This window comes from Perognathus longimembris, chromosome 5, assembly GCF_023159225.1.
Source record: "Perognathus longimembris pacificus isolate PPM17 chromosome 5, ASM2315922v1, whole genome shotgun sequence".
In the NCBI taxonomy this organism is placed as follows: Eukaryota; Metazoa; Chordata; class Mammalia; order Rodentia; family Heteromyidae; genus Perognathus; species Perognathus longimembris.
In genome coordinates this window covers 30,445,902-30,461,056 of record NC_063165.1, presented here as the reverse complement: position 1 = coordinate 30,461,056, position 15,155 = coordinate 30,445,902, and the positions used below count along the sequence as shown (strand labels likewise).

General features: G+C 33.7%; 2 protein-coding genes across 2 annotated transcripts; both read left to right on the top strand.

Annotated features, from left to right (window-relative positions):
• The first annotated feature begins 6,273 nt into the window (after positions 1–6,273).
• Positions 6,274–7,221, top strand: LOC125351261 (olfactory receptor Olfr180-like). The gene has a single exon (XM_048345965.1). The coding sequence runs from the start codon at positions 6,274–6,276 to the stop codon at positions 7,219–7,221; it is 948 nt and encodes a 315-aa protein (XP_048201922.1).
• A 6,740-nt stretch (positions 7,222–13,961) lies between these two features.
• LOC125351049 (olfactory receptor 5K3-like) lies at positions 13,962–14,936 on the top strand. Its single transcript, XM_048345797.1, has one exon. It carries the CDS (start codon positions 13,962–13,964, stop codon positions 14,934–14,936), a length of 975 nt encoding a protein of 324 aa, XP_048201754.1.
• The last annotated feature ends 219 nt before the right edge of the window (positions 14,937–15,155 follow it).

Sequence of the window (15,155 nt, the reverse complement as noted above, 5' to 3'; positions counted from 1 at the left end):
TACTTTCAACATGCCATGTGAAACCGTAGCTTCTATTGTTGATGATGCTCTTGTATCCCCTTCCTGTGGTTGTACCTGCACTATCACTGTATTTTATCTGAGTACATTGGTAACTGTATATACTGGTGTGTTAGAACTAGGTAAGTGAAAGGGAATACCAAAATCGAGAGACACTGTTTAAAAAGACAAATGACTACAAAAGCAATACTTGCAAAACTGTTTGGTGTAAACCAACTGAACAACTCATGGGGGGAGAATGAAAGGGGGAGCAGGGAATGAGGAAGGAGGTAACAAACAGTACAAGAAATGTATCCAATGCCTAACGTATGAAACTGTAACCTCTCTGTACATCACTTTGGCAATAAATGAGAAAAATAGCAACAACAATAAAAAAGGAAAGAAAAAAAATTGTATGTAAAGAATATTAGAGAAAAAATTATTCTCTGATAATAATGAAAACAACTATAAATAAGAATAGTAAAGTTTTTGTTTCAAGTGAAAGATAGCAAGAAACTCAACCACAATCACTTGCAGTTTGACACAGACTAAAAACTTTATAGCAGGGAAATGGAAAGGCAGCTGGGAAAATTTACTATACGAAGGGCATCCTATGTGATTAGTTAAAAATGACTAGCAATATCTCTAATTGGTCTTGAAGTACAGAACAAAACACAGGAAGCCAGAAAGTATTAATCAAGTCCTAAACATTCTAGTTGTTAAAACAGTTATTGTTAGGGTTACTGTATTATTACTGAAGACAGCCATATAGCTTCTTACTAGTTTGACATAACATTCTGGTCTCCTAGGCATTTTAAAGTACAAAAAATAAGAGTTCATTTTGTAGGTAAGAGGCATGAATTGGTTGTCATATTTCAATTCATCATAAAATAGAATATTATGGTATATAAAAGACAGTGGCCTCTGAAGTCAAACTCACTAAGCTAGACTCCTGAGCTGAAATTCTCACTTTCTAGGTATGGGACTTGCGGTGATTATTTCTCTGTACATGAGCTTTCTTATCTATAGAATTGAGACATGATCTACTTTATAGGACAGTATGTTATAGTAATTGCAATATTTTTACATATCATGCTGTAACTTTCAGGAAAAACAGAATGACTAGCATTAACATTTTTATTTGTGCATGTTTTAAAACTTGAAAGAATAATTTTTCCACCTATGCAAAACTATTCCAAAGAACTTCAGGAAAGTTTGAACCTATTCATTTAAATGCTAGAAGGTAGTAATTTTGGTTAGTTGGCATAAAACAAACTGACATTGTAGAATATAGTAATTTTCTAACTGAAAATAAGAAGGCCTTTAAAAAAAGTTATTATGGTATATAGAACAGAGTATATAATTTTCTAAATGTACCTGAGGTTATACTTTTTTGAAGTTTCAGTATTGTGTGTCTATATAGAAAAGAGGATAGTAAATGTAATGGAAAAATATGAAGAAAGAATAACCAGAAATATAGGAACAAAAAGTGTTCTTACAGAAGTCTGAGGATAGAAGGAATTTCAGTATGAGTGTTCAATAGAGAGAAACAATAGTTAATTAATAATGGACAATGATGCCCTACATATTTTTCAATCAAGAGTTAAAAATGATCACAGAAGAGAGCACTATCAGCACATGCTTGAGGTTAAAACCCAACCAACCAAATGCAGTCATTACATTCATGTACATTATCTAAAAACTGAACTTGAGGGTAGGTATAGGAGAGGAGAAATGGGGAAGAATGATGAAAAGGGTAGCATTGATAAAGATACATTTTATTCATAATCTGACATATGGGTTGTAACTTCTTTGTAAAACTACTTCATACTAAACTTCAATAAAATAAAACCTTCAACCAACCAACATGCCCTCCTCCTATTATTTCCTGTTTGCTCCATACTTTCAAGCATCCATATATTTCCCTTTAGTCTTCCTGATCCTTCACCTTATAAACAATTGCCATTCATTTCTGCTTCTTAAAATTTAATTTAGCTTTTAAGAATCATAAAACATGTCACTGATCCATGAATCTGAATTTCTTTTTACATAGGCTTCATTCCTACTTAAAATTCTTAATGTAGATAATGATTTTCTATCTAAGATTATTTTATGGTTTTCAAGATTTGGAGGTAGGATCACAAGGTTGGAAAAAACAAGACTGATGATCTTTAAGGGGACTTCAGTGATGGCAAATGGACTTCACCTCTGAATCTCAAAATGGGTCTATAATTAATCTTGTCTGGTTTACTGCTGTTTGGGGAATCATGCCTCTCAGATTCAAAGTCTCTACAGAAATATTCTGATGTCAGTGCCAAGGAAATCCCTTTAGAGTCCATGGAAAACTGTCATTTTGGCCCACAGTTACCATAATTATTGTTACTGACTTATAAGTAGAGACATTTTCCTGGATTTCCAAAATGTGCTGCCCAAAGTTTTAAAGACAAAATTCTTTCTTCTTAATGCCTCTTAAACAAAGAACATCAGGTGGCAAATTAATCCTATAAAATGTTTACTCAGTGAATTCAAATCATGAGAATTGATTTCTAATTTATCTGGAAGCACTCAGAATAATACATATCTCTAAAACACTTTAATTACATTTACTGTTTTCTCACTTTACTCACTTAGCTACTTTGTGATTTTGTTTCTAAATTGAAACCATTATGGAAAGAAATGGTGTGACAATACGTGGATCATTCTAAATATCAGCAAATATAGAGGTAAGTTCACAAAGTAACTGTTCTGAAAAAACATCTCTGGATTTAAAGTCAGGTTGATTTTTGATTCACATGAGTGAGTACATTTTGTATTTGTGAAAAAAAGTTTCAATTTATTATGTTCTGATTCAATATTTTCCAAGCAAAGTAGTAATTGTTACAAACTATTTCTGTGGATTTACCAATATATGATGCTAAAATGATCAAAAGCAGTACATTTTACATTTCTAAAAGTATGTTTCTAAAATAGTATAATACTAGGGAAGATTTAAAAGTTGTTATAGGGGGCTGGGGATATAGCCTAGTGGCAAGAGTGCCTGCCTCGGATACACGAGACCCTAGGTTCGATTCCCCAGCACCACATATATGGAAAACGGCCAGAAGCGGCGCTGTGGCTCAAGTGGCAGAGTGCTAACCTTGAGCGGGAAGAAGCCAGGGACAGTGCTCAGGCCCTGAGTCCAAGGCCCAGGACTGGCCAAAAAAAAAAAAGTTGTTATAGAGTCAGGCGCTAATGGATCATGCCTGTACTCCTATCTATTAAGAAGGCTGAGATCAGGGCTGGGGATATAGCCTAGTGGCAAGAGTGCCTGCCTCGGATACACGAGGCCCTAGGTTTGATTCCCCAGCACCACATATACAGAAAACGGCCAGAAGCGGCGCTGTGGCTCAAGTGGCAGAGTGCTAGCCTTGAGCGGGAAGAAGCCAGGGACAGTGCTCAGGCCCTGAGTCCAAGGCCCAGGACTGGCCAAAAAAAAAAAAAAAAAAAAAAAAAAAAAAAGAAGGCTGAGATCTGTGGATTGGTGTTCTATGCATGCAGGAAATTGTGAGACTCTTGTTTCCAGTTTGTCACGAAAAAGCCAAAACTCTAGCTGTGGCTCAAGTAGTAGAGTAGTAGCCTTAAGAAAAAAAAAAAAAAAAAAAAAGGGGAACCTCAAAGACAGTTCCTAGACCTTGAGTTCAGAATTCAAGACCTGAAAAAAAAGTTGTTTTAGACCTAAAATTCAAAGGCAAGTTATAGAATTTTATTAAGCTGTAGTAAAAAGTTAGAATCCAGTGTCTGATGATGTAACAGTGAATCCCCCCATATATTAATAAATATATTATTTAATATATATATATTTAATATATTTAATTAATCATGTATTTATAATCATATATTTAATAAATGCCAATTGTCAAAAAATAAAGAAAAATTATGTTCATTTAATTATCTAGTGATAAAACTAAAGAGAATATCCTTGAACTATGTGAAAGAGTAGGACTAAATCTATATTAAGGTCAATCTAGACTAGAATTAGAAGCAGAGAAATACTAATAAAAATTATATTTAAAACAATGCCTTTGAATAACTACTTATGACTCCTCCAAAATTGCATATTTGAAGTATGCTGAAACCAAAGGCATTGGCAGTTTTTGGAAGAAAAGTGATCATGTTTATGATGCTTGAAAACATATATTATTTCTAAAGTTAAAATATTGTACTTTTGTAGTTGCTAAACTATATTACATTGATAATTAATTTGGATGATATTAAACTCTAATAAATTTAGCAGATTGGAGGTAAATGAGTCAAAAAAAAGTAAATAAGAAACCTCCATGGAATTCAACAAGACTAAAGACACTGATTTCTACAAAAGATTTTAGAGAAGATACAGACTGGTATTCATCACAAGGCAAAAGCACACTGTGCTTAGAAACTGTGATACCAAGTTTCAGGTCAGATATGAATACGACTTAAAATCAGACACAGCTCTATTATGGTAAATGGATAACTAAGAGCTAAAGCCTTAAGGGAGTTCTTGGAGAAAATAGGATATGATACAGAATAAGTTAAAAATTAATATAAATGAACATTTCATTCTTAGCCTATTGTTTTGTAAGATATCCTTTAGTTAATCTTATATAGAAAAGGCTACTAAGAGGTTAGCAACATGTTTTTCAAACTCCTACTTCATTGCAGCAATGAAACGACTCATTCATGAAAGAAAATGAAATCATTTCATTTGCTAGGGAAATAAAATTGAAGATTGTCATGTGAAATGAAATGAGCTAGACCCAACAAGGAAAACATCACATAGTTTGTCTTGTTAAGGGTAACTAAAGAGAAACAAAACAAAATCAATAAATCCATGATGGTCAGAAGTATGACTAGAAATGTGGGATGAAACAGAAAGGGCACAGAAAAAAAAAAGAGGACTAGAAAGAGCAGTAGTGGGCTGAATATAACCAAAATGCACTACATGTGTCCATAGAAAAATCATAACGAAGCTCTGTTAATTTGTACAATTTAATTTATGATGAAAAGAATATTAGACAGCCAATGTATAAACATTTATTTTAAGCAGTATATTGACCCATAGGATATTATTTAAAATTATCATTATTTTCACTAGAAAGTTAACATAAGAAAATATCTTAAGCTGGTGTTTGCAGCTCAGGTATACAATGCTAGCTACTCAGAAGCTGAAATATGATGATTAGGGTTCAGGCCATCATGGGAAAAAAAAAAACCAAAAACTTTGTGAGATTCTTTTCTCCAGTTAACCAACAAAACCGCTAAAATGGGAGGCATGGCTCAAGTGGTAGAGTGCTAGTAATGGGCAAAAATGATGAGGGAGAAATCATAGTTCAAGTGTGGTGGTACATTCCTATAATACCTACGACCCCAGAGGTTCATTGCTCAAGGCCAGAGATTCTCTGTATAAACCATGCCAGGCTCATAACAAGTAGAACAAGAAAATTACTCACTGCCTTTCATATGAATCTGTAACCCCTCTGTATCACATTTTGACAATAAAAAACTATTGAGCAATGCAGAAAAAAACAACAACAAGCCAGGCATTAGGTAAAACTTCAAATCCAACAACTTGGATGATGTAAGTGGGAAGATCATAATCTAAAACCAGCCTGGGGGTGGGGGGGGAATCGAGAGTCTATCTTACGAAAGAAGGAAAGGAAGGAAGGAAGGGAGGGAGGGAGGGAGGGAGGGAGGGAGGAAGGAAGGAAGGAAGGAAGGAAGGAAGGAAGGAAGGAAGGAAGGAAGGAAGGAAGGAAGGAAGGAAGGAAGGAAGGAAGGAATAGAGAAAAGATAAAAAGTGGATCAAGTAGTCACCCACTTGTCTGGTAAATGCAAAGCCATGAGTTCAATTCCCAGTAGTATGAACATTTGTATGGGTGCTCCTTTGTGTGCATCTTTCAAATTGGGAAGGGACAACTGTGCATTCTTATCATGATCTTGTGCATGGACATAGAATGATACCTAGTTATTCTAGGTATTATTCTAAAAAATCATTATGAAAATTCTCACAGATAAATTTTGTGTGCAGATCACATAATTTTGTGTGATTTACATGGAAAGTAGTCTTCACACACCTATGTACACTAGACATTTCTTCTAAATGATAGCATTACTGTGAGTTTGCTAGTTTGCAGGAGAATGCATAGAATAAATTAAAGAAGACAGACTTGAATTTTGTAAACAAGGTAATTAGCTACACCCTATTTATAATCTGAAGTGAATGCATTTACTATTTATGTTTCAACAGAGAAATCCGGAATGGCTAAGGCAAATCAGTCCTCGACAACTGAGTTCATCCTCATAGGATTCACAGATCATCCGGAGCTGAAGGTCCTCCTGTTTGTCGTGTTCTTTGTCATCTATCTGGTCACCATGGTAGGGAATCTTGGTTTGGTGGCATTGATTTACATGGAACGCCGTCTTCACACACCAATGTACATCTTTCTGGGAAATCTGGCTCTCATGGATTCCTGCTGCTCTTCTGCCATTACTCCAAAGATACTAAAAGACCTTTTTTCAGAGGACAAAATGATATCCCTCTATGAATGTATGGTTCAGTTTTATTTTCTCTGTGTTGCCGAAACTGCCGACTGCTTTCTTCTGGCAGCAATGGCCTATGACCGCTATGTGGCCATTTGTAGCCCACTACAGTACCACACCAGGATGTCCAAGAAACTCTGCATTCAGATGAGTGTGGCGTCCTTCATAACCAGTAACTTGCATTCTATGATTCATGTAGGGTTTCTATTACGGTTAACTTTCTGTAAATCAAATCAAATCGATCACTTTTTTTGTGATATTCTTCCACTCTTTAGACTTTCCTGTACTGACCCCTATATTAACGAACTAATGATATATATTTTTTCAATGCCAATTCAAGTCTTTACCATTGCCACTGTCTTGGTCTCTTACCTCTGCATTCTTTATACAATTTTCAAAATGACATCCAAGGATGGAAGAGGAAAAGCATTCTCCACATGTGCATCCCACTTTTTTTCTGTCTCAATATTCTATATTTGTCTTCTTATGTATATACGACCTTTTGAAGAAGGGGATAAAGATATACCAGTGGCAATATTTTATACCATAATAATTCCATTATTGAACCCTTTTATTTATAGTCTGAGAAATAAAGAGGTGATAGATGTTCTTAAGAAAACTATGAAAACTTACAATATTCTTAAAATAACTTATACAGAAAATTGATTTCACATCATGAAAGAAGACACATAAGGGGAAATGTATGTAAAAGTTTACATAAAGTATCTGTCTATAGGTGTGTTTTCAAAGATGACTGAGCATAATTTTATTGCTAGATATTATATTAATCTGATCATACATCAGTTATAATTCAATGAACTCTCCATAATAGCTTTTATTATCCATTTTAATAACTGCCATAGAACTGGAAATTTTCTTTCATGCCTCAATAAAGGAACATAATATTAAATTAAATGATTTAACGTGAAAAGTATCTTCTTTGGTTAACGTCTACAAAATGGAAGAAGTAGTATCTAGTTCTATAAGGAAAGCTACTTCTTTCTTCCTTTCTATGTAAATATTTAAGAACATTACATTTTCAAGATGAATAGTCTAAGGGAATAAAATTAATTCAGCCTACAATAAAGGCAACTAAATATAATTTCTAGTTTTCAGAATAAGTTGTTAGCCTAAGAATTGTTTTTTAAATGATCACTATAAAGTCACTGGTTTGTGACATATTTTTCTAGCTGAAGCAAATCAGAATCATAATTTGTTGACTTCTAGAAGTTAAACTAAGAAGCAGCAGGTTGTTTTGCATCTTTCTGTTATGTAATGCCAGCACTATCTGATCTTATAAGGGAACTATTCTTTATTGTGGAGACCATAAACTAATACATAAATTCTTGCCTATAAATGAAAAATTTCCCAAGAGATCCAAGTGGTTACTGGAGTATATTTCTTTGTTCATTTTAACAAAATTGAGAAAAGAAACAAACCTTGGCCTTATATCTTTACCTTTTAAACATATAACAACTTTACAACATAACCCTGAAATTTTTCTGCACCAGTGTTTAGTGATGTTCATCTGTGTGTGTGTGTGCGCGCGTGTGTGCGTGTGTGTATGCATGGGTGTGTGCAGTACCACAGCCTGAACTAAGTTCCTTGAGGTTTTTGTTTTTTTTTTTTTTTTTGGTGGCATTCTACTACTTGAATCACTGCTCTAGCCTCGCATTTTACTGTTTGTTTATTTATTTATTTGGCCAGTCCTGGGCTTGGACTCAGGGCCTGAGCACTATCCCTGGCTTCTTTGCTCAAGGCTAGCACTTTGCCACTTGAGCCACAGCGCCACTTCTGGCCGTTTTCTATATATGTGGTGCTGGGGAATGGATCCCAGGGCTTCATGTATATGAGGCAAGCACTGTTGCCACTAGGCCATATTCCCAGCCCTTACTGTTTATTTTGGAGATGGAGTCTCACAAACTTTTCTTTCTGTGCTGACATTGAACTATGATCCTCTAGGTCTCAGCCACCTGAATAGCTAGGATTTCAGGTGTGAACTACTGAAGCTCAGCTCATTTACTCCTTCTATATAATAAAATTGTATTCTATTGTATTTTTACTTAACTATCTTAAGTGTGGTTAGTTGTTGATATTCTTGCCATAGGTTTAGCTCTTCTTTTGTATTTTTTAATTACTGTCTTAGGATCTATCTTAGGACCTAATTTTGGGTTACAGAAACTTTTCTATGCCTTATATCTTTCCATGGTTCAAATCAGGACCTCAATTTAATCTACTTGTGTTCTCTCAGTTTCCTCCAATCTATGGCAGTTTCTTAGCCTAATATTTTCACTTCAGAAGAGATCTGTCATCTATATGAAATCATATGTATGTATAATGAAGTTATATATACATTGTCTGTATATATAATGAAATTATATATTATGTATAATGAAAATATATATATTCAATTATGATATACACATACATGCATAAATATTTCTTATGTCCTTAGGTTCTGACTTGCCTGTTCTTTTCTTATGGTAAGATTTGCCTTAAGGAATTTGTGGAAATTTATCACAAAATTAAAGTGATTTGACTTTTCATATCAATTGTTACTTGATATCAACATGAATTGTTAAGGTTACCTTAGGTTATTAGTCAAAATCAAGTCTGCAAAGTTGTTCTGTTATCAAGTTAACATTTTTCCCTTGTTATATATGTAAAAAAAAATCACCAACTCCAGATACCATTCAAGTGGAATGGATTTATGTTGTGAAATCCTTTCTCATATTTGTCAATCACTGTTATTCCACACTTTTCTTCCATGTCTATATAATATTTCTATCTCTTTATAAGTTACAGCCTGAAGTGGATCCTAGTTAGCAATCATTATTTCTTTGTTCCTGAATAGAATATGAGCTCTTTATGAATAACCATTTCTAAATCAAGAACTTCTCACTCCTGGGTCATCTCTTCCTATTGTCTTTTTGTGTGACCTGCATATAGTTTAGCCATCAAGGAACTGCATATATTTAGAGGATGTAGGTATGTTTTCTGCACTGAGTTCTCAAAGACTACCAACTGATTCCTTACTTAAATCCACTAAATAGACAACAACAAAACTGAAAAACATACAATTCATACCTATAAGGGGAAATAAGTTAACTACAAGCCTCTTCAGCAAGAGGTAACATTCATTCCATTACAAAAACCTGGGAAAGTTTTCATAGAAGTCATATTTGAAATTAAATATTTTGGTAGTACTGGGAGGGAAAAAGGAGCCACAAGCCAGGGCCAGGTTTCTACTTATTTTATATTTTGTGCAAAATATTGCAATCCAATTCAGAAAAAGATGAACTGAGATGTTTTGATATAAACTAGAAGTACCATCTTTATTTTATTTTTATTATCTTTTAGAATTATAGTCTTTTTCATCCAAACCAGCAATAAATCTTCAAGTATATTATAGTGAGGGTCATTTGTTTTGGGATATTTTATCTACTTGGGCAGGTGGGGGGAAGATGGCAGGGGCTGTTGTTTTGCTTTTTATTTGTTTTGTTTTATTTATTTGTTTTGTTTGTGCCAGCCCTGGGTCTTGACCTCAGGGAATATGGTCTATCTCTGACCTTATGTGCTCTACCACTTGAACCACAGCTCCACTTCTGGCTTTATGGTAGTCTAATGGAGATGAGAGTTTCATTTACTTTCGTAAGGCTGGCTTTGAACCGCAATACTTAGATCTCAGCCTGTTGAATTGCTAGGATTATAGGTGCGAGCTAGAGGAGCTTAGCTGGGTCACTGTTTTCACCTCATGGTCTCATAGGACACCTTTAATTAATTTCAAGTGCTTTGTTAATTTTTGGACAAAATATATCACAGAATTAGCTGATGTCAGTGAAGAGAATTCCCTTTAGAATTGGATGAAACATTTTAACTTTGCAATGAAAGGACATAAAATCAGTAATACTGACCTGTAAGTAGTCCCACAAATTTTCATTTCCTTAACCTCAAATGTGTTAGAGAAAAGGTATGTATATTTCCTGAAATTATGACAACTTAATCATAAAGCAAGCAACATATTTCTTAAACTACTCACAATGAAATCTAGGTAAGAAAATATTCGAATTCACTTTTAATTTTATCAACCACAAGATTTAATCCTGAAAATTATTCACAGATTTACATTCTTTCCAAACTTTAACTTCTTTCTTATTTGTGTAACTTTTATCAAATCTGAATGATATAGCGAATATATATAAAGTACAATAATTAATTTATCTGATTTCTCTGCTGCAGAAGAGAATTAAAAATGTATAGGCAAGGTCATCAAAGCCCTGTTCAGTAAACCAATGTATATTAAGGTTTATTTCTACATTTCTAACTTACCTCATCTATTATATGTTTGCTGTTAATATTCCTAAGCACATTAAAGTTTTACTGCCTTTGTTTTTGTTTTGCCTATGAAAATATAAATAAATTTGACCATATAAATTATATGAAAAGTTTTTTTTTTAGTAAAACACTTGAAAATGATCATTTCATATTGAGAGTATACTTTTAAAATAAAACAAAATTGGGATTCACAATTATACTGGAATTTTAAAAAGAAATAACGAGTAATTGGAACAAATATAATATATACACATAGGAAATACCATGGCCAAAGCTCACTGTGCATTTAATATACAAACTAAGTAAAACAGGCTTTGGTGGTGGAGGAGTGAGAGGGAGAAAATGAGGGAAGGGGTAACCATGTTTAAAAACAAATGTATGCATTACCTAATTTCATTACCTTTACAATAAAGAGAGAAAGGGGCATCAAGATAATATTCAAGAAAAGAAACCCCAGGAAGAGAGTATTCCAAAAGTATGCATTACCTGATTTCATTACCTTTACAATAAAGAGAGAAGCAGGGGAGGCGGGATGGGGGGGCCGCGAAGATAAAATTTAACATAAGAAATCCCAGGAAGAGAGTACTCCAAAGGTATGGAAAAGATCAGTGACAAAGGGAAGACAAATGAAGAGTAATAGAGGAGAGAAATGTACTCAAGAATTCAATGTTCAGCCTATGAAATTAAGAAGAGTGAGAGAAAGGGTGGGTAGGAGAAGAATGGATGAGAATTTTTAAGGAGTGACATTGATCAAGATATTGTGTATTTATAAGTTGCTTTCTTAAATGGCAACTCCTTTGTAGAACTCCGTAAAGATAATGAAAAGCTTTTTTGTAATAAAAAATATCAAAAATGTGTAGAAAAATCTAGCTTCTTATGATATTTTAACAATTAAGATTTGAGGTAGCTAAAATATGGAACCAACCATATGCCCCTCAGTAGACAAATGGATCAAAAAATTGTGGTATATATACACAATGGAATTCTGTGCTTCTATTAGAAAGAATGACATTGCCCTATTCATACAGAAATGAAGAGTTGAAAAAAATCATGCTAAGTGAAGTGAGCTTGACCCATAGAAACATAAACTCTATCATTTCCCTCATTGGTATTTATTAGTATATGTCTAGGATGGTCTTAGCAGATGATCACAGTAGCTCAATAGCTATGTACATATTATCACATAGATGATGATAAGCAAAATGAATTCCAAATAATGGAAAAAAGTGGTTTATCATTTTTGTTGTTTTTTTAATGAACTATGTGAAGTTATTTCTTTTTCTTTTGTTTACCTTTCCAATAGTTTTTCCACTGTTGTCACTGTATTTGATTCTGGTACACTGGGTATTGTACATATGTTTGTCTGATTCAGGGAAGGGAAGGGCAACGTCAAAATGGTGAGACAAAGGGTAAAAGGTGAACCAATGCAACAGCAATACTTTTAAGACAATATGTAGTAAACTAACTGTACAACTTGATGCGGGGGCCTAAGTAGGACAGAGGGTAGGAGATAAATGAGGAAGAGAGTAACAAGTTTGACAAAAAATGTACTCACTACCTTATGTATGAAACTGTAACCCCTCTGTGCATCACTTTGACAATAGAAATTAAATTAAAAAGACTGGAGGTTGAGTCAGCAGTAAAGTGCCTGCCAACCAAACATGAGATTCTGAGTTCAAATCCCAACATCATAAAATAAACATTTAACTAGATATATTAATTAAATTAAAAGTTTATCTGTATTCTACACTATATAGCTATCTCAATATGCAGAAGAGTTATCTAAGGATCAAATATCTGCATAGTATTAGAATATATGTTGACTTCTGCTATTTTACATCTCTTTATCCAGATGTGTAATATGTAAAATAAAATTAGTTTATACTACACTAAGGAGATTGTTCAAATACACTTTAAAAATTAAAGCAATCAATTTATACAAAAATGTGAATTTTGTAGGGAATAGAAAACATGCCCCACAATTCAGAGAAAGAGATATCTGTGATTCTGGAACAATAATGAAAATAATCATTCATTTGTATAGTACATAAATACTATGGCTTACAAAAAAGTAGAATTATTCACAGCCTTGGAATACTGCATGAAGAATTAGTGTTTATCAAACTATGTATGACACTGGAAAAGGAAAAGAGAGATGTAGAACTATGATTCAATTTTGTTAGCATGAGCAAGTAATTTGTAAGCTTGTAATGGGACTTGAATTCACAATGTCATGCTCACACTCAGCTCTATTGGCTTATGGCTGGCCCACTAACAACTGAGCTATTCCATTAGTCTTGCATTTTAGTACTTAATTGGAGAGAGAGACTATATAAACTCTTCAGTTTTAACTGGTTCTGGTCTGTAGTCCTGATTGTTTATCTTTCATATTTAATTTTTATTATTTATAAGTAGTTGCACAAAAGTATTTTGATTCAACATGTCAGTTTGAGTACAATGCACATCGATCAATGTGACCATTTCCACATGATTCTCTCATCTCATTTTCCTGAGTAGTTGCAGTTTTAAGTATGAATTGTTGATAGCTAACCCAAGGTAATTTATTTTAAAGATAAAAAGAAACACACTCAACAATTAGTAAGTCTGTTTTCTCTCTTTCTAATTTTTCTCATATTTCTAATATGACTAGTATAAAAATTCCATTCTTCTGACTGTAGATAAAAATATTCAACCTGCAAAAGAACACATATTGGAAAATTCAATTAAAATTGATTATTTAATATGAAACTGGAAACATTTGAATACAAATAACCAAACTGGGACTCAAAACATCGATGTCATTTTTTATAAATTCATAAATACAAATATATTCCCCATCCAAAATCCACACAGCACTTATCAAGATATTGAGGGAAAATTGAAAGGCATATCTTGACTCATATCATGACATCTTAGGAAAACAAATGTCTTCAAGTACATGGAGCTGTATTCCATAGACACCAAAGAAGCTTCAATGAAGAAACAGTATGAAAAGAAAAGAACAGGACATTAAATGTGCTCTCAATGAAATTTTAGGTCTTCCTCATTCCTATCCCAACAGACAAGAAGTGATGGCTGAAGAAAACTACTCCACGACAACTGAATTCATCCTCATAGGATTTTCAGATCATCCAGACCTGAAGGTCCCCCTGTTTCTCATATTCTTTGCCATCTATCTGATCACCATGGTGGGGAATCTTGGTTTGGTGGCATTGATTTACATGGAGCGTCATCTTCATACACCAATGTACATCTTTCTGGGAAACCTGGCTCTTATGGATGCCTTCTGTTCCTGTGCTGTTACTCCCAAGACATTAGAAAATCTGTTTTCTGAGGACAGAAGGATTTCCCTCTATGAATGTATGGCACAATTTTATTTTCTCTGTCTTGCTGAGACTACAGACTGTTATCTTCTATCAGCAATGGCCTATGACCGCTATGTGGCCATTTGTAACCCACTGCAGTACCATGCTATCATGTCCAAGAAACTCTGCATTCAGATGACCATAGGTGCTTACATATTTGGAAACCTACATCCTTTGCTTGAAGTAGGGTTATTATTTAGATTAACTTTCTGTGGCCCTAATATAATCAATCACTTTTTCTGTGACCTCCTTCCCTTACATGCTCTGTCTTGTGAAGACCCCTATGTAAATGAATTGATGCTGTTTATATTGGCAGGTGCCAATCTAATTCTTACTATTGCTATAGTCCTAGTATCATACTTCTATATTCTTTTCACTATATTCAAAATGAAATCCAAAGGGGGAAGAGGCAAAGCCTTATCTACTTGTGCATCCCACTTCCTCTCTGTGTCAATATTCTATGGCTCTCTTTTCTTTGTGTATACGCGTCCAAATTCAATTAGTGAGGTGGATAAAGATATTCCTATTGCTATTTTTTATACTTTAATAATTCCACTGTTAAATCCTTTTATTTATAGTCTAAGGAATAAGGAAGTAATAAATGTTATTAAGACACTAATGAAGAAGAGAAAATGGTGCAACATTCTGAAACAAATATCTCCCTTGAAAAAAAGATTTTAACTAATAATAATATTCTTCAAATACTAAAGGAAATGGAAAAAGGGAGAACGCTACATTGTAATGAAAATATTTAAAATTTCAAATCAATTCACTGTGATATTCTGCTGAAAATATAACAAAATATCATTTCCAAGAGCGAACTGAATGTACTTAAATATTCATTAATACCAGTGTTTAATTAGTCACAATTTCCAACATATCCAATAGGAATAAAAACAT

What these genes read in the sequence shown, in the direction of transcription:
- LOC125351261 (XM_048345965.1), top strand. Translation starts at nt 6,274, where the DNA reads ATGGCTAAGGCAAATCAGTCCTCGACAACTGAGTTCATCCTCATAGGA.
- LOC125351049 (XM_048345797.1), top strand. Translation starts at nt 13,962, where the DNA reads ATGGCTGAAGAAAACTACTCCACGACAACTGAATTCATCCTCATAGGA.